This window comes from Orbicella faveolata, unplaced genomic scaffold, assembly GCF_042242905.1.
Source record: "Orbicella faveolata isolate gen_17 unplaced genomic scaffold, um_ofav_v1 contig_25, whole genome shotgun sequence".
Lineage (NCBI taxonomy): Eukaryota > Metazoa > Cnidaria > Anthozoa > Scleractinia > Merulinidae > Orbicella > Orbicella faveolata.
This window is the reverse complement of record NW_028301553.1, coordinates 22285813-22307235: the sequence shown is the minus strand read 5'-3', so window position 1 is coordinate 22307235 and position 21423 is coordinate 22285813. Positions and strand designations below refer to the sequence as shown.

Sequence of the window (21423 nt, the reverse complement as noted above, 5' to 3'; positions counted from 1 at the left end):
GTTTTGGAAAGGGCGATGGCGGATAAGAGTCTCAAATAGAACGTGACGAGTGATAATTCAAACACACCTCTATCGTGGGTGTCTTGAATTGACACCATGTTCACCAAGAAATTTATAACCCAATAGTGAAAAATATTCAAGGTACACCAACCTCTATTAAGCGGCCAACCCCTATTAAGCGGTCACCACCCATTTCCCCGAGGGTAGCCCACTGTATTGTATGTAAAGTTAAACCAAAAATAATTGCACAGTGCGAAAAGACCTAGGTACGAGTTTTAGCGTTACAGTATTACGCAGGGCATATAGGTAGCGGTGGTCGAATAAAAGATGACAACTGGGGCAATGGTAAACTATTCATTCTTTTCATTTCTTAATTTAATCTCTTCCTATTCAACAAGATTGTGTGCTCCCAGTGGTTCCAAGCCTTACGGAGCCTTAAGTATTAGGATAGAAATTGTCCTACCCCTGTCTCCTAAAATGTGATGACAGCATTGCATGACAAAGAAACAAGGAACCGCTGCAAGCAAGGATTCAAGCAGCAGTAGATCAAACCATGATCATCAAACGTAATATTTTGGTGTAGTGCAAAGCAAGCAACTATCTACAAATGACTCAGCTGTTTTTGACTTAGATGCAGTGGTGATCATATGTGTCGAAAGAGGGTCACAGATTCACGGTATTCGACCGTGACAGTTGGCGATGTACATCGGATGTTATGTAAACAAACGCAAACTTCTGCTTTATGTGCAACGAATAGTGAGAAAAACACATCAAATCGGCTTTGGACCTGCCTTTTACAGCAAATAAGGTTAGAACATTTCGAAATTATCAGCTCTATGTCTATTTCAACTTAATATAGGTCAAGTCATTTGGCGCATGCTAAAATATACGTCTAACCCGTAAATTGAAATTTGACGACGGATGGTCAAATATTTGCATTTTTTGACGTACTTTGAAAAGCTCTCGTGTCGCTCACAATCATTTGCCCAAAGAAATTTTTACAGGAATCTGTAGACCATCCTTTTGTGATTAAACCACCAGACGTTCAATCCATTTGAAGGTTTTGCACATGGTGAAAATTAATTATATTCACGAAGTATTTTTAAGTAAATGAAATACATGTCTTCGAAATTTAATTATTTTGCACCAAAAAGACAACACAACATTCCCTAAAATCAGCCCGATACACATTCAAACATTGCGCAAAAATATTTGGGTGTTTTAAAGACAGAAGAACAATGTGGTTTTGCATGCAAGGCTATCAAACTTGTTTAATAAAATGGTGCGTCAAATGACGATTTTAATGGAATTTGGTAATTTGCATATTTCTTTGAAATAAAAGGATATTTTGCCAAAAAACTATCCAGTAGTTTTTGTCATGCCCTAGCCTATCTACCATAAAAAGATGAGCGAAATCGAATTTTCGACCCTTGCCGAGTTATTTTCCATATTTATGGACAGGGACTCTTAATTGTTTCAGAATAAATCTACTACTCGTCCAAAACTTTATCTAAATCCTCTTCACAGACACTTCGAAAATGCTTAGATGCGGCTGTCATTTTGTTAACAAGGACGCACTGCTACGCTACTCACTATCTATCACAGAATAGATAGTGAGTAGCGTAGCCAATCAGAGAACGGCATTCTTGATGAAACACTAGTAAATTTATACTAATACTGAATAGATGCATGGCAACATGGAATCTATCAGTTTTACATACTGCAATAAAGAAACAAACTATTTTAGTCAAAATCTTTCAACATTTCAAAAGCTGGGCCTTTGCCCATTTTGATAGAAACAAAAATAGTAATTTGACATATCATATTGTCTATACAAAATGAAGCAGACTCATTGGTTGCTATGCGTACAGTGCAGTTCAGATATAAGTAAACTATGCTTATGCAATTTATTCGCACAATTGCACATCCGTGTATGGCTATATGCTTACAGTACCACTCAAATTTAAGTTACCACCTCTTGTCTCATTTCTTGCGTGACACATCTCGTTTCGTACAAGACATATCTTGTTTCCCTTGGGGCACGTTTCACTCGAGATACATCTTCTTTCTCTTTAGAGGCGTCTCATTTCTCTCGAGATGTGTCTTGTTTCTCTCTAGATGCATCTCATTTCTCTCAAGAATCACTGAAGTGTTTAGTATGGAATATATTACTTGCAAGCATAAAGCAACTGCTACACATGTGTTCAGTACCACTCAAATTTAAGTTACCACCTCTTGTCTCGTTTCTCGCGTGATGCATCTTGTTTCTCAGGAGGCATGTCTTGTTTCTCTTGAGACGCGTTTCTATCAAGACGCATCTTGTTTCTCTCGAGATGCATCTCGTTTCTCTGAAGACATGTCTTGTTTCTCTCAAGATACATCTTGTTTCTCTTGAGAATCAATGAAGTGTTTTGTATGGAGTATATTACTTGCAAGAATAACACAACTGCTAGTATGCTACAACAAAGCGTTTGGATGGATGTGAGATACTGTGTGTACATGTATCGATCACTTGCTCTGTTTATGTTGAATAAACATATGGAATGTTTGTAATGATACGTTTACACCCATCATTTACGTCATCACAGAACATAAAGTTTTCAACCACAATTTGCGAAGGAAACAATCTTGAGTTTATGAAGGGAAGGGAATAGAGCACTGAAATGGCAAGGGTTTAATACAGTACAGCCCCAAAATACATGTAATACGATTTGTTTGCGAAAAAGAAATAATCTGGTAGATTTTACGGCCAGTTAAATTTCGTGGTGGGTAGATTTTGATCATGTGCTAAGCAACATGTTGAGCAAGTGGCTCAATTTTCATTTGGGATCAAAACAACTCATTGTAAAGCCCTTGGCTTTTCATTTGGAGGACTATTTTCCGTACATATGGCAACGAAAATGCAGATCATTGAACGAGTTCAGTGGCTGCTTTCGTGTATAGTTTTTTGGTGGTTACATTAGGAGTTTTTGCACTCAACAAAGAGACAAGCGCCAAGTGAGTAAAATTGATAGGTTTCTAGGAGTTGTCTATTTTACAGCTCGGTTAAAAATGATTTTCATCTGATTTGTTAACTTTTGTCAGTTGGCTCTGAATAAGTGTTAGTGAGTTTCTGGCCACTGTAACGTTTATGGCAAGATAGAAAGTACAAACCACAGAATGCAAAATACGTGTGTGGATGTCCTGGAGCCCCAGATATGCTAATGTATGTAAGGCTGGAAACAACTTGATGAATGAGAGAAATGTTTTGTTCTGGCCTCTTGTTCATCAGTTTTTGTGTGGCAAAAGTGAAAGAAACAAATATCTTGATTTCTGTAGAGGAATACCTCAGAAATATATGCCAACAAAGAAAAGCTTCTGTGACAGAAGTGTGACCTTCATGCGTCACGTTTTTATAGTGTTGGTTTTGAATGTTATGCAAATATAAGGGGTTAAGATACATACATTGGTATTTTGCTAAGCCATTACTGCCTCTGAACTTGCAATTCAATGAAAACTTTCACTTTAAAGTATGAATCAGCAAACACACTGTTTTTTGGTTGTAACATATGGAGAAATCAGTCGATACAAGTAACACATACAGCAAATAACTTTTGAGACTAAGGTAAACACTAGTCCAAAAAACGCTGAAGTTCAGCAAGTCTTGCTTTACAGTTTGAGCACTGTAAATAAACAAGATCGAACAATGGTTGTGTCTAATCTCAACACGGGTAAATCAACCTGCGATGCAATTCACGGCTCAAGTAAACAAAAGCATGCCGCCAATTTAAAACTCAATCACCAACTTTCATGATATTTTATTTACATCTACAGTGGAACTGATGTTTAAGTAGTCTGGCTTTACAATTTTAAGTTTAGCCGCTGTAAATAAACAAATGGAACGATGATCATGTCTTAATCTCACCACATGTGTAAATCAACCTTCAAAGCAATTCGCAAACACAAGTTTGTAATGCTCAACACTCACATCATTGTATTCGAACACTTGAATTGTGTGTTACAATGTAACTCGTTAGTACTTCCAGTGCACTCATGCGAAATGAGAAAAGACTCTGATGAAACGAAACTCGTCCTGAGAGAAATGAGACTCATCTCGAGAAAAACTTGTCTTGAGAGAAATGAGATGCGTCTCACAAGACAATGGTAACTTACATTTGAGTGGTACCGTAAATATGTGCAAGTAAGTCTCTTTGGTATACATGTACATTCCCATAAATTTGCATATTGAGAAAACGTCAGTGGAAGCTATCATATTTCAAGTTTAATTTTTATCGCTCCACAAATTCTCGACCAAACTACTGTTTATGAATGCTTGCTTGATCTTCAGCTGCCAAAAAATTGGGAAGAAAATTGAAACAGTTGTTTGAACTTCTTATTTTAACACATTGTTTTCATTTACTGAATTTTAATGTTTACTGTGCAGTTTACGGCTTTGAACAACTCACTGGTTCAAAGAATTATTTTGCAAGTAGTCTTTACGGTTTTTACATGAAACAAGAGGCTCCAAGTAGCCTATACTCATGAATAGGAGGTTACAACTTGTATAAAATAGGTACACAATGTGTACGTAGTCAGACATGCAATTTGAAAACCTTTGCCATCTGACGACTAGCAATAATACAGGAGAAAAGCTAATTTGAAAAGTGCATCATAGATCTAAGATATAGATAATGAAGATGCAGGAAAGAAGATAAGTGCTGTACATAATGCAATATGTCATCTTTATTACAACGATATCAACAAGTGAATAAAAAGGCGAGTAGAGTCAGAAAATTATCTAGATAGAGAATTAACAAAGAATCAGAGTAATTTTTAATTAAATGAAATATCTTTTTTCATAGAAATTCTGAACTAAATCTCTTTAAGCATTTTCTGTTCAAGTGTTAGACTTGTTTATGTTGGTTGCATGCATGTTGGGAACACATTCCAGTACTGGGCCATTGTATCAAATATCAACTTTGTATTATTTCTATTATATTTGTAATTTGATTTTAAAGTATACTTGAAATGTGGTAAAATAATTAATACTCATCAGCAGGCACCTGGTGTTTTTGTATGTTTCACGCAGTGCCATATTTTGAAAAATGTCATTACGTCCTTACGAATGTGGCCAAAAACTTTATAGGTTTCTATAATTGATACAAAATGCAAGGTGCAAAAGACTAACCAAGAAGCAGAAAAAGGAAAAAAACAAACTTAAACACACAAGTGGCCTCTATTCAGGCAATAGTGTTTAATTAGCAGACAATTTGTTCCTCACATTCTTCTTGACTCCTTAACACCTAAGCTACATGTAGTATATATCTGATCTGAACGACTTTAATCTGCATTTGATAATGGCAACAAGATGATGCCAAAGCGTCATGTTACAGCATTTGATTTTTCTTTTAAATTGCTTTCTTTTTATCCGAGTCTCTTTGGGAATTGAGGGACTAAAGAAACTTGAAAAAATTGCAATTTTGTCCTGAAAACCTTGGAGTCATGCTAGAATATTGATATATCGAACGTGGCCTATTACCTGCCAGTTTTGTTTGAATGCCCATTTATACAAACAGGAAGCATTTGGCTAAAAGATAAAGTATACAGAGCTTGTTCTTAGTAAATGCTTCTTCATAATATGTCCTTGAATCTCCAAAACCCTAATAAATATGAGACTTGTCATATTGTCACATGGTGATTGACATAAACAATAGCTTACCTCTCCAGAGACACTCATTCATGCATGCTTGCAGACTAGTTCAGAATCTTTACAATGAGCTATTAAAAAAAAGTAGTGATAGGTACTTTTACACCATTTTATCAAACTGGGGAAAAAGCTCAATGTTTGCGAAAAGATGGCACCTTCTTGAATAATCCAATATGGCAGACGTTGCATAGTGGACTGAGCCCCTTTGAGGGGCGTGAAACATGGAACAGAAGGGATAGTTGATAACAGGTAACGCACAGTATTTTTCATTTGCAAAATAGATTGATACTGCATGAGTATATACATTTTAAGACTACATTGCTTTTCTCAAATCTTTCCACTCATTTGCGCAACACCACAAAACATTTTTTTGCAGCTATAGAATATTTCAAATAATCCCTTAGCCCCCTCCCACCCTAAAGAACGCAAGGTAAATATATGCATGCATAAATTTGCATGCACAAATGTCACACCAAAAATATGGAGAAATGGAGGGCATTTTTTACAACTCATGCACCATATTGTGCATGAGTAATAACCACCTTTGACTTTACATTAATCCCCAGTTAATTTTGAGAATAAGAATGAAACTACAAGGAAAAGCTCTGTGTTTTCACATGCATCAGCAAATTGCTTGTGAAATGTTCATTGTCTGAAGTGTTCTGAGACCTCATCAAAAAATGATATCTCTGGTTTTATTTGACGCAAATCAATCATTCAAATGGTAAAAATACTCTTTCTTTGACCCATGAATTGTTTATCAAAGTTTCCATAACACTTTGCTCACATTTAGTTTAGTTTTCTATGAAGAAAAATTCTGTGTTTTGGCACGCGTCAACAAGGTGCTTGCAAAATTTTTATTGTTTGAAGCACTCCTATTAGATCTCTTGTCGAGAAAATGATATCATTTTCTGGCTCTGTTTGACATATTAAATTGTTCATTCACATGGTAAAATAACTTTTTCCTTGATAAAAGGATTGTTTATCAAAGTCTCTATGGCATGCTGCTCACTGATTTAGTTAATTTTTCTTCAAGGAAAAGTTATACATGTGTATGTTTATTGACTTCATTAGTTCCAACTAGATCTCTCATCAAAACTTATATGACATCTTAGAATATACTGGTCATAAAAAAAATACTTCAAATACTTACAGTACTAACATTATTATTTTATTACTTGACAATGCCAGGCATAATTTACAGATTTGCAGACATGTCATGATCATGTGGTCCCAAACTTAATTTTTTATTATTTTACTCATGTTACAATAGACAACATGGTGGTATTGAATGACATTATTCTACAGTCTTGGAATATTTAATAGTTTGTGCAGTATTTTGTTCTGATCATGTATCAAAGTAAATGTCTACTACATGTACAGATTAAAAGAAACTGGAAACATCAAAAATTTATAGCAGTATGTGAACTATATACATGTACGAGACTTCAGTATCCCAAGTTGGGTCATTTTCATCACACCACACTGTTGCAAACTCTCGCTATTAACGATACCAACTGAACAAGGGTGTCTGCTCTAATTATTTACAAGAGTTGACTGCATACTCTTACATGCAACTAATATAGGTTCAACACAGCTTGATGGAAGGGCACATTTCATTTGTATGATATACTATGGATACACAACACATGTCTGTGGATGTACATGTATTGGACAGTGCATTTATTGTTAATAACATTTATGCATGCATGATGGAATCAGTTCAGGGACATAGAGTTTTGTCTCATACATAACTATTTATTATTCTTAAATTCTCAGCCTCGGGGAATGCAATTCTAGCTTTCTGATTGGTTCACGGGATCTCGGTTACCAGGCATCATACCTCGGCATGAGCTTTTTCGCGTGAAGCGAAGTTGCGTCGACAAAAAAAATGGATGAAAAAAAGCACATTCGGTGAGCTATCTACACAGGAAATACAGGGAATTATGGACAATGCCGTCCCAGTAACAACAAAAAAGCCACAAAGCTCGAGATAAGATTATTTAACGGCACGTATACACTAAGTTTCCCTTAAAGTTGCAAAATTAAAATATGACCGGTGAGATTTTACACATTCATGAAGATTATGTAACAAAAACAAATTTTACCGGAACAGAATGGCTTGCTAGTCCTGGTGGCACCAAATTTTCGAAACTGATATAAGAAATGTCAAAAGAAGAACTGAATGTTCAGTTGAAGTGTTTTTACTCGTCTGCGAGGAAGAAAGATAACACGTATTGCAAAAGTTCATTGATTAAATCCATTAAAGCCGCCAGTTGATCATTTCCTTCGCACGCCGCCGCACAACAAATTGTTTCCATTATCTCTGACCAGGCAAATAAATTATTAGAGCATATGCATTTGTAAAAGGCCGTAGGTAAACAAGCATAATTGCCGGCATAGTCCATAAGAAACCAGTTTCCAATGAGTAGATGAGGAAACTGTTCGACTAAGCAAGCTTGGATCAGCCGAGAGCAAGAATCCTGCACAGCTAAAGAGGACAACCTAGTTTCATCTCAGTCTCTTTTTTGGCCGCCGACGGCAACAAGAGAATTCATGACAGCTAGCGCCAACAATTATCTCCTTGCAAAAAACACCTCAAGGAGTTGAGTGTTTTTAGCTGAACCAAAGTAAGCCCAGTTCTTTACCAGCCACGAAAAACCACCAGGGTGGCCTCGGAGATTCTGAAGATGAATCTGACGTTAAGATAGTTTCTGTCCTTGACTCTAAAACTGACCAACAATGAGCTCCACACATACAGCTCGAAATGCCAAGGCTTTCAAAGCAAGGGAATCCTGAGAGAGATCTTGTCGAGAATAATTTTGGCACAACGTCTGTGTCACATGGCGATCAAAGTTTTCCGCAGCATTATTACAATGGGAATGTGCAAGTGCACAATTGTTTGGCTCTTCTCCATGACTCGAACTTGAACGCTTTTCAAACTTTCTGACCAAGGTTATATCTCCTTCATTTGATAGACGTTTCTTGAATTCTACTTGATTGCAATTTCATTCAGCAAATTCGCTTGCTTCGCTCTCAAATTTTTCATTCAACTAATTTTATAAACGGTGCGCATGTCATGTGATTTCCCACTTGTTGTTGTTTTTGTCACATCGACTTCCGGTCGTTTTGTAAAATTAAAATCCAATAAAATTAAGCTATATTTCCAAGAATACAAATGCACCAAATTTAATAAAACAATTATTCCATTCGCGCTTGTTGGATATGAGATTGGTTATAGCCAACTCATATTCAACGCGCGCTCATGGAATAATTGTTAAATAATAATATATTGTATACCAGATTTTTCTTTCCACCTGCTGGAGAATAGTACATTTGTATTCTGTATGGAGCACTCTCCATTAAGTATCAAGTCATTTGTAATATAATTATATTTTTGTTTCTTTGATAAAATTAACCTTTGGTGCATTGTCCTGCTAGACCCAGCAAACATCACTCATATCTCAGAAAACCAAACAGTGAATGAAAATGATGAAGTGACCCTCAACTGTTCAGCAAAAGGTATGCCAACACCAAGTATCACCTGGACAAGAGTTTCTGACAACAGTCCTGTGTCCTTCCCTTTGACCATCACTGGTAAACAGGAGGAAGGAGGCTACAGGTGTACTGCTGAGAATGGTATTGGTAATCCAGCAAGCCAAGTTGTCTACGTTATTGTTGAAAGTAAGTTAAAATTTATTGCAGACTACACATGTATGCCATGGTTTGATTAAAACAGGAATCTAGTGTTGGACAAAAGCAATGGACTTTTGAACCAACAATTTTGTGTAATAAAATAATGACAACTGTCATTGTAATTCAGTAGACCATAATTTGCCTATCGCACTGTCAGGTTCATTTAACTGGAGTGAAGTGTCCTTCGAATGACTGCCCCAAAATGATTGCCAAATTTGTTTAAAGTGAACCCAAATAATCGGGTTTCAACGAAACTTTGACCCCCTATTGACCCCCTTACTGACCCCCTAGACAAAATCAATGGGAAAAAGAAATTTTTTTAAAAGCCTAGAACTGTCAATGGAACTCCTTTCAAGTTCACAAATTAACATGCCATCTGACAGGGTGCGGAAAACAATAACAAATAATGTGGGGAAAATGTGGAAAAATGCATTGATTATGCAGAAAACACACTTAATTATGCAGAAAATTTTGACAGTTAACAAAATTGATAATAAGGCCTTTCCAATGTACCAAACAACAGTAAAATGAAAGGCACTTCAAAGTTTTGTCCAAAGTTTAAGCTCTTTAATAGAATAAACTTATTAAACATCGTGCCAGCCAACTTTGACATATGCTTCATCTGCTTGCTGTATTTGTTGACAGGTATTTCTTCATTAAAAAAGGTTTTCTGTAGAATTTTGCATGAATTCATTGTTGCATTCTTGGAACATAAGTAATTTTAGTTAGTAAACAGGTATTACATTGGACAATGAAAAACTAGTTTCCAGGCTCTTCGCCTAAAGGCGGTTGGAACGCCTGGAGGTTAAAAACGCACCACAAATGAAATGGCACGTTTTCGTTGCTATTTTAGGAGAAAAACTACTTCAAAATAATCAATTGCTTCGGAATTTGTTCTTATGTGGGAATGGTAAGCAACTGCGTTATCGCTAATATGAAACACTTTTTTTCTGTTTTATGTGGAAAAAAGCTCTGATTATGCGGAGGATGTGGATGTCAACGAATTATGTGGATTTGCACCACTGCATCCTGTCATGACCAGATGCCCCGAATAAATTTGGCTTACCTGAAATTTCCAACATAGCGGATGCCTTGAAGATTCTCTTCTGACGTTTGATTGCAAATGCAGCTTTTGTTTGCTTGTGTTTTTTCTTTTACAACGTGTAATATATGTAGAAACAGATCAAGCATATGCCAAAGTTGGTGGGTGTGATGTTTAAAATAAGTTTATTCGACCACTAAAGAGCTTAAATTGTGGGTAAGATTTTGAAGTGCTTTTCATTTCACTGTTGTTTGGTACATTGGAAGGGCTTTTTCATCAATTTTGTTAACTGGCAGGTTGAAATTTCTGCAAAATCCAGTGTATTTTCCGCATAATCAATGCATTTTTAAGCAGTTTCCCCACAAAAATTTCAGCATAATTTGTTATTTTTTTCTGCACCCTGTCAGATGGCATGTCTAATATAATGGGCACAAATACCATACTTGATAATATTCCAACTTATTCTGTGCTCAATTTTCCATAAACAAAATCTGTACTTACAATCAAAGAAGGAAAGGGTCGGAAATCTGCAAAGCGTCTGCCATCTTGGAAATTTCAGGTAAGCTGATTGTATTTGTAAACTTGAATTGGTCTCATTGACAGTTCTGGGCTTTTAATTTCTTTTGGCCATTGATTTTATAGGAGGTCAGTAAGGGGGAGCGGAAGGGGGGGAAGGGGGGAGAGTCAGTAAGGGGTCAGCTGACCAGAGATCAGTGTTTTTTGAAAACTCCAAATGATGTCCAAGTACAGTAATTTGGGCATTTGAATGATGTGTTGTGATCTTGGAAGCACTTTCAAACACTGAATACATGTGTAGAGCGTTTTCACTCATGTGTCCAGCAGCCATGCAAATTTCTTGAAACAAAAGGAAGTGTTTACATAAGAAAAGAGTTCAAATCTTGGTACACCAATGTGGCCGTTTCATTGTTTTGGAACGCCAATATGGCTGCTGTGACGTCATATGAAAACGCTCTATACATGTATGTATGTATACACATTCACATCTGTGTACATCCACCCCCTCCCCTCAAAAAAATCGGGAAGAGAGACGTCTGTGTAGCAGCGTCACTAATCGTTTTTCAGAATTATTTGGCATAAATTAAAATTAGTGTAAAACTGGGGCTGACAGGCCTTTACGACTCCTACAGTTCATGGCATTTGTGCATTTGCCGTCCTCTTTTGATTTTCAATTTCTCAACCTTTCTTTGTTCCACACGTGTTTCTGAAGGGCACTTTATGCCATGAATCCCATGCAACTGCTTACACGCAAGTCTGTTGACTGATTTGTGTGTTGTATATGCCATTGGCTTTGTTCTGGCAAGATCATGGTTTTGATCCTCCTTGTGGAACTCATCAGTTACCAGTATTTAATTTCTGTAGGTCTGCAGTTGCTTTCACAAGTCACACATACATGTATGTGAAAATGTTAAACATTCTGCAGCTTGGCCCATACTTCTCGTGTTGTGTACTTTTGAGACCAATCAAAAATGCCAGGTTTCTATAACCCGTGTGGTATTCGGAGAAAATGATTGATTAACCAATTAAAAGATGGGAAATGTTGTACGTAATGCAGATTAGTACGAAAACGTACGTTCCAAACATTCCAGGAACACCACGCTGAGTGAGGAACACGATTAACAACGCCCCTACACAGATGTCTCTCTCCCCGATTTTTTTTGCGGGTAGGTGGCGGCTGTACACAGGCTACTGTGTTCTAGCTCATCTAGTTTGACTTGTCATTTGTTGCCTTCAGCTTTGGTGCAGTCACACTGGCTTGCTCTTTCAAATTTTCAACTTCTGCTTGTGTTGATTTGAGACTCTCCTTAAGCTCTTCCTTTTCCTTTTCGAGTGATGCTACTTGCATCTTCCAGTTTTGTATTTTGGGAAGCACAGATTTTGTTCTCTTTTTTAGCAATTTTTTTTCTTCAACCCGCTTTATTTATACATGCAAATACGCTTGGGTTGCTTACAGTGATGTAAGTTACTTACACTTATACAGTATTTGAATTTTACATACAAATAAGCAATCAAAAGATAACAAAACAGGACAATAACAAAAATTAAGATGACAAAAGAGATTAAACAAAAAGCTAACGAGATTGAGCCTATGCATTACCTTATCTATGAAAAATACATAAAAAAAACATCACATCATTCATTTTGATTGAGACTTGAATTTCCATATACTAGATTGACCTTGTATTGTAATAATGCCATTGATTATTTTTTAAATTTTTTCCGTATTTTTTAAACTAATATGCCAATAGAATTACTGTTTAAATAAGTAATATTACATCCAAGTACATTTTTCTAATTTCCATTGAGTAGTTAGTTTGTTTGAAAGTTCATCTAAAGACAGTTCTTTGTGAAGATGTTTAGAGGAATATATATATTGTTTGACCAAGATGGTGAACAAATGTAGCCTGCATCTTGCGGGGTCCGAGAGCACATCAGTTGCGTGATGGATGTCATGAAAAGCAATTTTTTCATTCAAGAGTGTTATTGCAGTACCTTGGCAATGATTGAACCATGATATTATTTGTGAATAAAGTTTTACAGACTCCCTGCAATTAATAATGGTGTGTTCTATTGAATAAGCACTAGAGCAATATATTTATTATTATCTGCTTAAGGAAATAGTTTGAGTTCTCTCCTCGTTACAACTGTTCTATGCAAAAAAACAAAAACAAAATGATGAAGTTTGTTATGCTGAGTAAAACGCTATATGTCTTGAAAGTTATTAAACCAATCACCAAATATTTCAGGGAATTTCTCCTGCCATTTTTTAATTCCCCTTGGGACAATGCAGCTGTAATAATATTATTGAAGAACTGGTAATAATTTTTGCAGCATGCTTCAGCAAGATCAAAAGAAGTTTAGTTTAATGGAACGGATGTGGAAGTCAAAGAGAGGTCAGCAGCAGGTGTAAACGCTTGTGCTGTTCTCCTTTTCAAATCGTATGGAATAGCTGAAATTAATTGAACGTAGTGCATATAATTTTTGATAATGTTAAATTTATTGCTAAACTCTTCATACAATGACAAATTGCCCTCTGAGTTTAGCACATCCTTTACTGATACAACTCCCCTTTCAAACCATGACTTCTAAAACAAGGTAGGATTGTCTATGGCTATCGATTTGTTGGTCCAAAGAATGAATTTGCCATTTGGACAGATGTTAGTTGTGTTCTTGGGATCTTGAAAATACTGAAGAAATTCTCGATAAAAGAGGGGCCGACCTGTTTCAAGAGTTTTACATCATAATTGCATTTGAGAAGAAATAATAGGCTGCCATGTTTTTGAAAGTGATAAATGGGAATTGCCTTCTACTTATTGTCAGACATGCTCAGTAGTCTACCAATCCAAGCAAGGCATAACAATTTAATAACCATGCAAAAAAAATTAACAAAATTGAGTCCCCTTTTTTTTTACTGTTTGCTACATGACTACTCTTTTTATTTTGTCTTTCTTGTTTTTCCATAGAAAGGCAAAAAGGTTCTTTTGAACAGTTTCGATAACCGATTCTGGAACAGTCAGCATGGATGCTGCATAAACTTACTGTGATATACCTAACGCTTTCGCCAGTAAAGACATTGCTGTATATCATGAGATCTCTCGCGAGCCATAAGTTCAATTCAATTTCTTGATCTTTGCATAAAAGTTTTCTTCAGTACATTTGTTTGTATTGTAGGATAGATTTACTCCAAGAACTTCAATGGGCTCTTTTGTTGTCCTAAAGTCAAGTACCTTGAACTTACTATTATTCATGGCACCCATCCAGATAACTTTTGTTTTTTCTCTTATTTAATTTTGATCCTGAAATATTTCCAAAGCGATCCAAGATCTGCAAATGAGGTTTGCATGATTCAACATTTTCCGTTATCATGGTGGTGTCATCAGCAAACTGTGAAATTTTGACCTTCTGGTCATCTGGAAGGGAAATGCCTTTACAATCTGAATCTTGGCGTATTTTAACTGCTGGCAATTTCGCAGCAAGGATGAATAGAAGAGGACGTAGCAGACAACCCTGACAAACTCCTCTTGATATATTAAAATAAGTTGTCAAAAACCCACCATTCATAATGCACTTTGTACACCTTTATAAAAAATTTTGATTCATCCTTTCACATTTGGGCCAAAATTGAAAGTGTTCAAAGCTTTAGTAATGATATCCCATTCAACGCTTTCGAAAGCCTTTTCAAAGTCGTCTTCTTTTTATGGGTAGCACAGATAGCAATTTATTGAGCTTGCTTTGTATGTCATTCAGTTTCGTGTTGCCAGGGCTCGAACCCGGATTGCTCATTCTGGAGATGAGTGCACTAACCATGAGGCCACTATGCCTCCAATTAATGGAGTTCCATGGTATAAATTATACTATTATTATGCATAATCCTGGGTTTAAATAGGGCCCATTTAAAACAAGAAGGTTCTCAACAAAAGCACTGCTTCAAGATACATGTATGCATTGCGCTAACTTTTTTTAAGCAGGAGGTGGTGCACATCCTGGCTGTGAATAATAATAATAATAATAATAATAATTTATTTCTAGCGCATTACATTAAAAAATCTCAATGCTCTTACAGAATAAAAATGAGAAAAACGATAATGAAACCAATATAAGGAAATGAAAATGAAAAAAAGCGCGTCCCCCGTAGGTCTTTGTCCTAAACACCAGTATGTGCAGTCGCAGGTGATCATTATTTGAACAAAGACACCTTATTGGTTGACAAAGATTAATAAGTTTCGCCAAATAACAGGGTGCTAAACCGTTTAAAATTTTGTAAGTAAAAAGTAAAATCTTAAAAATGAAACGCTTGCACACGGGCAGCCAGTGAAGCTTGCGGAGGATTGGCGTGATGTGATCCGCTCTCCTTGATTTTGTAACCAGCCGGGCGGCTGAGTTCTCAACACATTGAATTTTCGAGATTTCCTTGTCAGGGAGACCATACAAGAGACTGTTACAGTAGTCCAGTTTAGAGGACACAAAGGCATGAACCAATTTTTCTGTACTTGGATGGTCAAGATACTGACGAATATTTCCAATACGCTTTAGAGCAAATGAAGCAGATTTGCAAAGATTGCTTACATGCGTGGACATCATTAAGCACTGGTCGAGAGTGACCCCAAGATCCCGGGCATTCACGCTTGTCTTGATCTCGGAACCAGCAATATTCACCGCGGCTATAGGTTGACGCTGAAGATAACGAGATGAAAAATGCAAAATTTCAGTTTTCGATGAGTTGCATAATAATTTATTATCGGCCATCCAAGATATTTATCCTGTGCACAAAGCTCTAGCTTACTCAAACAAGATGATTGCTCAGATCGTTGCGTAAAATTGGTCAGGCTGGACCCTTTAGATGATGGCTTGGGTTCCAAGCTTGTATCTTTCATTTGGGGCCAGAGGGACTCCTTGAGCTATTTTGCTCAGGTAAAGAGTAGTCACAATGTAGCCAGAGAACTTAAGTCGAGGTCAAGGATGTGGTTGGAATCTAGTAATTCGAACTTGGTTTGTCATACTCCCTGCAACAAACTGATTTTTTCCTTGACTTAAACTTGACACTATCTGTTTCAAACTCTCATTCATTGGTAGCTAATTGAAATCCGTTAACATCTTTATGAAATCATGGGACCCTTACTTGTCATCTTGAACATGGCTGAAATGCTACAAGTTGGTCTTTTCATTGTACTGTAGTCTTGTACGCACTTTGATTACCTCCATCCTTGAGTGTTCTCTTCTGGCCCTTTGTCAATAAAAAATACATTTCCTGCCATTACATGTATGTTGATTATGTCAGTTGTTACATAATCAGCTTATGTAATTCTATTTATTCTGTCACCTTTCAGGCATAGTCGTAATGCAGAGTGTTTGATAATTAGTATGCATTGTCCCGCAAGCCCAAATGTATGCAGAGACGCTTCTGGAACTTTCTAAGATTTACATAAGTATAAAAACTTGTAGGTTTAGCTCGGCATTTCATTCATTCATTCATTCATTATTAGTGTGTGTGTTCAAGCAATAAAACTTTTGCCATCTGGAGTAGTTAACACAATCTTAATTGTTATTCTCAATTGTTTAATGCTGACCTAGTTATTTTGAACCGATGACCCACTATTTTGAGTTACTTTCCCTCAGAGTCCTAAATTGTGTGGTTCAATAACTGTAATGAAATTTACAAAATGTGAAACTACATATTAATGCAATTGATTGCATGGCATTTTGTACATGTTGGCATGGTTTTATGTTTACATTATTTATCTTTGTGTTTAGGCTATCATCCAATAGACACAAATCTGACAACTTCTGTTGTTGGCAACTCAGTTGTTGTGAATGAATCCTTCAACATCACTTGCAGTGCACAGGCCAACCCATCTGCAAAATATCGATTCTACAAAGACCAAGACAATTTTGTTAATGACACAGCTGGTAGTGGTGTCTCATTTATTACAACTTCAGTGAGTGAAAGAAATAAGCAGGTGAACTACAGCTGCACTCCATTTAATGAATTTGGTGATGGACCTACAGATGGGTTAAGTCTGACAGTGTTATGTAAGTATACACCCTTTTAGCACTTACCTTTTTAACTAATTATTACAATCTAGGTGCCATTTAGCACAGTCTACATGTAAGGAAGTCTTGGTAAAGACTGCTGTTAGGTAAGTCACCATCATCAGTCAGACCCTTGACCAAGTAGATACAGAGCATGTTTGGTACAAGCCTCATAAAGTCCTTGAAAATGAAAAATTGATGTAGTCCTACTAGAGACTACATGAGAGAAAAAACAAATAATGACACGAATAATGGAAACTGCAAGTCTTAAAGAGTTAATTTTGATGATATGGGACTTCAGTGATTATTATGTGAATAACCTAACAGTACTTGTGTGAATAATCATGCCATCAATAGGATCATAGGTATTCTCTATTTTTGGTCCCCTTACCTAATTAAATTTTACATCCGATTCTTGAGGAAACAAGTCTTTGAATAATCATCCTTGAAGAGGTATTGAATAGTCCTTGAAAAAATTGGAAATTTAGAAATTTGATGTCGCACTCAGAAAGACTTTGCCGGGCCGCTGATGTACCCTGAATTTCAGCTCGCTTATATTATGAGAGAAAATAACTTCTTATAAATATCTGAATACAAGGTGGCCATTGTTAGCCCAAGCTGAGTGTAGGAAACTTCAAATGAACCAAATTTTCTTTCAATTTAATGCCTATTTCACCGTCAATAGGCGATATCGTATTCTCGGTATTGGACTGGAACTAGCTTGCAAAGGAGGCTCGCACAGTGAATATCATTGAAAAGAAGTTTATGTTATTTGCATTTGAAAAGATTTCCCGCCTCAGTTGCAAAGTAGTTCCAGTCCAGTTCCACTTAATTTGAAATATAGTCTGCTTACAGACAATCCATTTTCCAAGTTAAGTGGCGCATAGCTACCTAACTTGGAAAACTTAACCATCTTTGTTTGGTAACGGGCAACTTATGAATTATTCATGAAGAAGAACAGTATAAATTTATCATGGTCAGTATAACCTGCTGATTAATGAATGACCACGGCAGGATAAAATGGTTCGCACAGCAAAGATCAAAGATTAGCTTTTGGCACTAGGATTTCTGGGATGTTTTGGGTAACCAATGTGAGCTATGATTTGTTGATGGTTGCCTTTGGAAACCATTGATCAATAGTAGTGGAGCTCTGGGGGCTGCCAAGTGGAGCCCCATACTCATGGAAACCCATAAATCGCTTTTCTCATGGTAAAAATGGCTAGCAGTATTGCGGTATCGTGGGCACGTATGTACAATGACGACGACAACAACATGGCAGCCATACTCCAGCTAGTAGGACATGCAGCCTTAGTTAACAGCGTACATCTTTGATATTGGACATCCATTTTATGGTCAATTGACACCTGTCAAATAAGGTATTCTCTGTCTAGTATCACGTGACCATATTGCAGGCTCAAGTTTTGAGCTCATCGAGGTCAGGTGTTCATGTTTTTTAAGTCAACTGCTGACCAAGTACCGGCTTTTTGATTGGATCGTGGGCTCAAACAAGGTTAACTCAGAAGGACATACAATAATTATAAGCAGAAGATCTCACCACCAAGTTAAAAATAAAAAACTTGAATCAAAATTCTCACATATCCTAGGTTAACTTAATCAGGCTTTGAACAACCTGGCCAGGAGCTCCGCTTTTAGGCTTGGCTAAATCTATATATTAGTTCATGTTTAGTACCCAAACCATCCCAGAAATGCTAGTGCCAAAAGCTCTCCAAAGTTTCTGCCAAGGGTAATAGGTTGCTTAAGGAGGCTGGCAACAGTTAACAGCACTTTTCTAACAGCTATACTTTGAAGGATGAATGCTACCACTGTTTAACAAGTGATGCTACATTAATGGTATCATACAAATGCCCAATCATTAGTAAAAAAAAAGTTGCATTCACCCATTTTATATAACAGGGTACCACAGCAACAATACAACCTGTAAGAAACACCCTTAATTTTAGAGCCAAGCACTTATAACTCCAAAACGAGTTTGGTGACCCCCATTTTTTATTATTGAATTGTGATAAGCATAATAAGATGCAACTTTGTACAAACTTTAAAAAATTCTGTAAAGAGGGTTTAGAGCCACCTTAAATTTTCGAAATTTTAGACGGCTCTGAACCCTCTGTACAGAACTTTTTTAAACTTAACAAAAAGTTGCATCTTATCATACTTATCACAATTCGATGATAAAAAATGGGGGTCACCGAGCTGGTTTTAGGGTTTTAAGCACTTAAAACTGAAATTAAGGGTGTTTCTAGGAGGTCATACTGTTGCTATGGTAACCTATTGTGCCACGAAATTGACGCAAACGTGGTCACCAATGATAGCTAATGATAGGACAGCTGTGTGATATCATGATTTTGGCATCAACCGATATAGAGTGGTTATAATGACCCATCAAATTTACGTCTTGGAAAGTGTTGGAAACTGTTTTGAGCCATCTTAAAGGCCGCCGCACACTAGCCGATTTCTCTTCGGCTGACAAAAAATCTTTACTTGTCAGCTAGTGTGCGGTGAATTCAGACAAGTCTGCCACAAGATCGGGACTTGTCGGGCGATATCTGACAGTGTTAGATCTCAAAATGTCTTGTCGGGCGTTGTCAGCTAGTGTGCGGTGGGCCAAGACAATTTTTTGGGGCTCGCACGTGCCTTAACCAATTAGGAAATGTTATGCGAGTCATGACAGTGGAATAGGCGCCGTCTTGACTTTGGATGACTCGGCCCCAAGCCTCAATGCAGTTAGTCGCGACAAAATATCGGCTAGTGTGTGGTAAGCTGATGGCCTGACAAACATTGACCCGATTTCACCCTGACAAAAAATCTGCAGTTCTACAACAAAATCTCGGCTAGTGTGCAGCAGCCTTAAGAGTAATAGATATGAAGGTGTTCGAAAATCTTCAATAGGATACTGAATGAAATACCAAGGATATCCAGTTGAATGTCGATGCTTTGTGGCACTAATATTTGTTTAAAGTACTACTTTGATCATATTCCATGAAAGATTTTAAGTGCCCCTATGATGAATGACTGCAATTCCCATAAAGAGTAACAAAAACTTTGGCCCTTATATTCTTGCAATTTTCTACACTTATTGTTTTATAATTTCAACCCATGTGGTATTTTTGAGAAAATGACGTCATTTACTCCAATTCTCAACCGAGACTTGGAACAAGGAAAACTAATGGTGGCCGTAAATACTCAGAAATAAAGGTCTAAGTTCTAAGTTCTAAGTTGTGACCAAGTGCTGGTTTTCTATTGGATCGCAAGTTCATGTCAACTTGTAAATGGGGCCGGGTTGTTCTAGCCTGCGAACGCAGACGTATTTCCGGCTGTCGCTTGTCTCCGCCGAAAATAACGTCTGCGAACCCGAGCCAGGAAACCATTTCTGTGATGTAATGACTTTTGTTTCTCTTTGGCCAATCAGATTCCATGATAGAATGAAACTCGAGTGCTCCTCGCAGCGAATACCTCGCGCAGTACTTCTGGGGCTACTTGAGCTAAACTGTGATTGGCTTAAAAATCCCACGTCACAGAAATCGTTTCCTGGCTCGGGTTCGCAGACGTTTTCGGCGAAGACAAGCGACAGCCGGAAATACGTCTGCGTTCGCAGGCTAGGGTTGTTGGGAAGCCGGTTAACGCTAACCCAGGATTAAAAGTTAACGGAAGGGTAAATATTTCTGGCATACAAATGTTTTTCACTACTTTTGTTTTGTGTATTTTGTGATTATTCAAACTCAAAACAGAAAGCCAAACAATATACAGAAAACCTCACTGCAAAGTTACAAAACTCAAATCAAAATTCTCTCTTAACCTGGATTATCTTAATTTGGCCTTGAACAACCCAGCCCAGGAGGTCCGCTTTAGGCTTGTAATTGGCTCAATCTATATATTAGGGGGACTTTAAAATGACGTTAAGGTCGGATGGTGTAGCACATCTAGGAGAATCTTAATGCAAAGAATCATTTCTGATATAAATTATTTGAGATATCTTTCTTCGATCAAAATTTGGTTGAGTTTATGACAGCATCACTTGGCTAAGTTAAATATTTTTAAAACTTGAATATTTCTAAAACAAAAAGAGATCCAGTAAAAAATGTGAAAATAGTAAACAGCTTTTAGACAGACTTCTTGGTTATGTTTTAAAATGGCTTAGATAGGAAAGATGCGAATTTCCTAGCAACACTTTTTTCGAGAAATTTGTATTAAAATTGCATCTTGCTTCCAGAAGACTGTCAGGTTAATATTGGAACATAGCATTGCACCATGGCAGAGTTTCTGTCAAAAGAACATCGACTTTGATTGAAACTATTTCTGAACTGCTCTGCCTTGTTAAATTGTGGTCTCTGCCAAGTACATACATAGGTACCTATCCACCTACCTAGCTACATGTATCTACTTACTTACCTACATTGTCTATGACTTGGCGGGCCACCTCAGCCACAGAGTC

At 37.0% G+C, this 21423-nt stretch overlaps 1 protein-coding gene across 1 annotated transcript in view; it reads left to right on the top strand.

Moving 5' to 3' along the window:
- Positions 1 to 21423, top strand: part of LOC110047876 (hemicentin-1-like) — a 60256-nt gene that overhangs the window by 4629 nt on the left and 34204 nt on the right. The window contains exons 2-3 of the mRNA XM_089294635.1: positions 9128 to 9370; positions 16695 to 16973. Of these exons, the coding sequence (XP_089150761.1) occupies positions 9128 to 9370; positions 16695 to 16973 (522 nt within the window). The remainder of the gene's footprint in view (positions 1 to 9127; positions 9371 to 16694; positions 16974 to 21423) is intronic.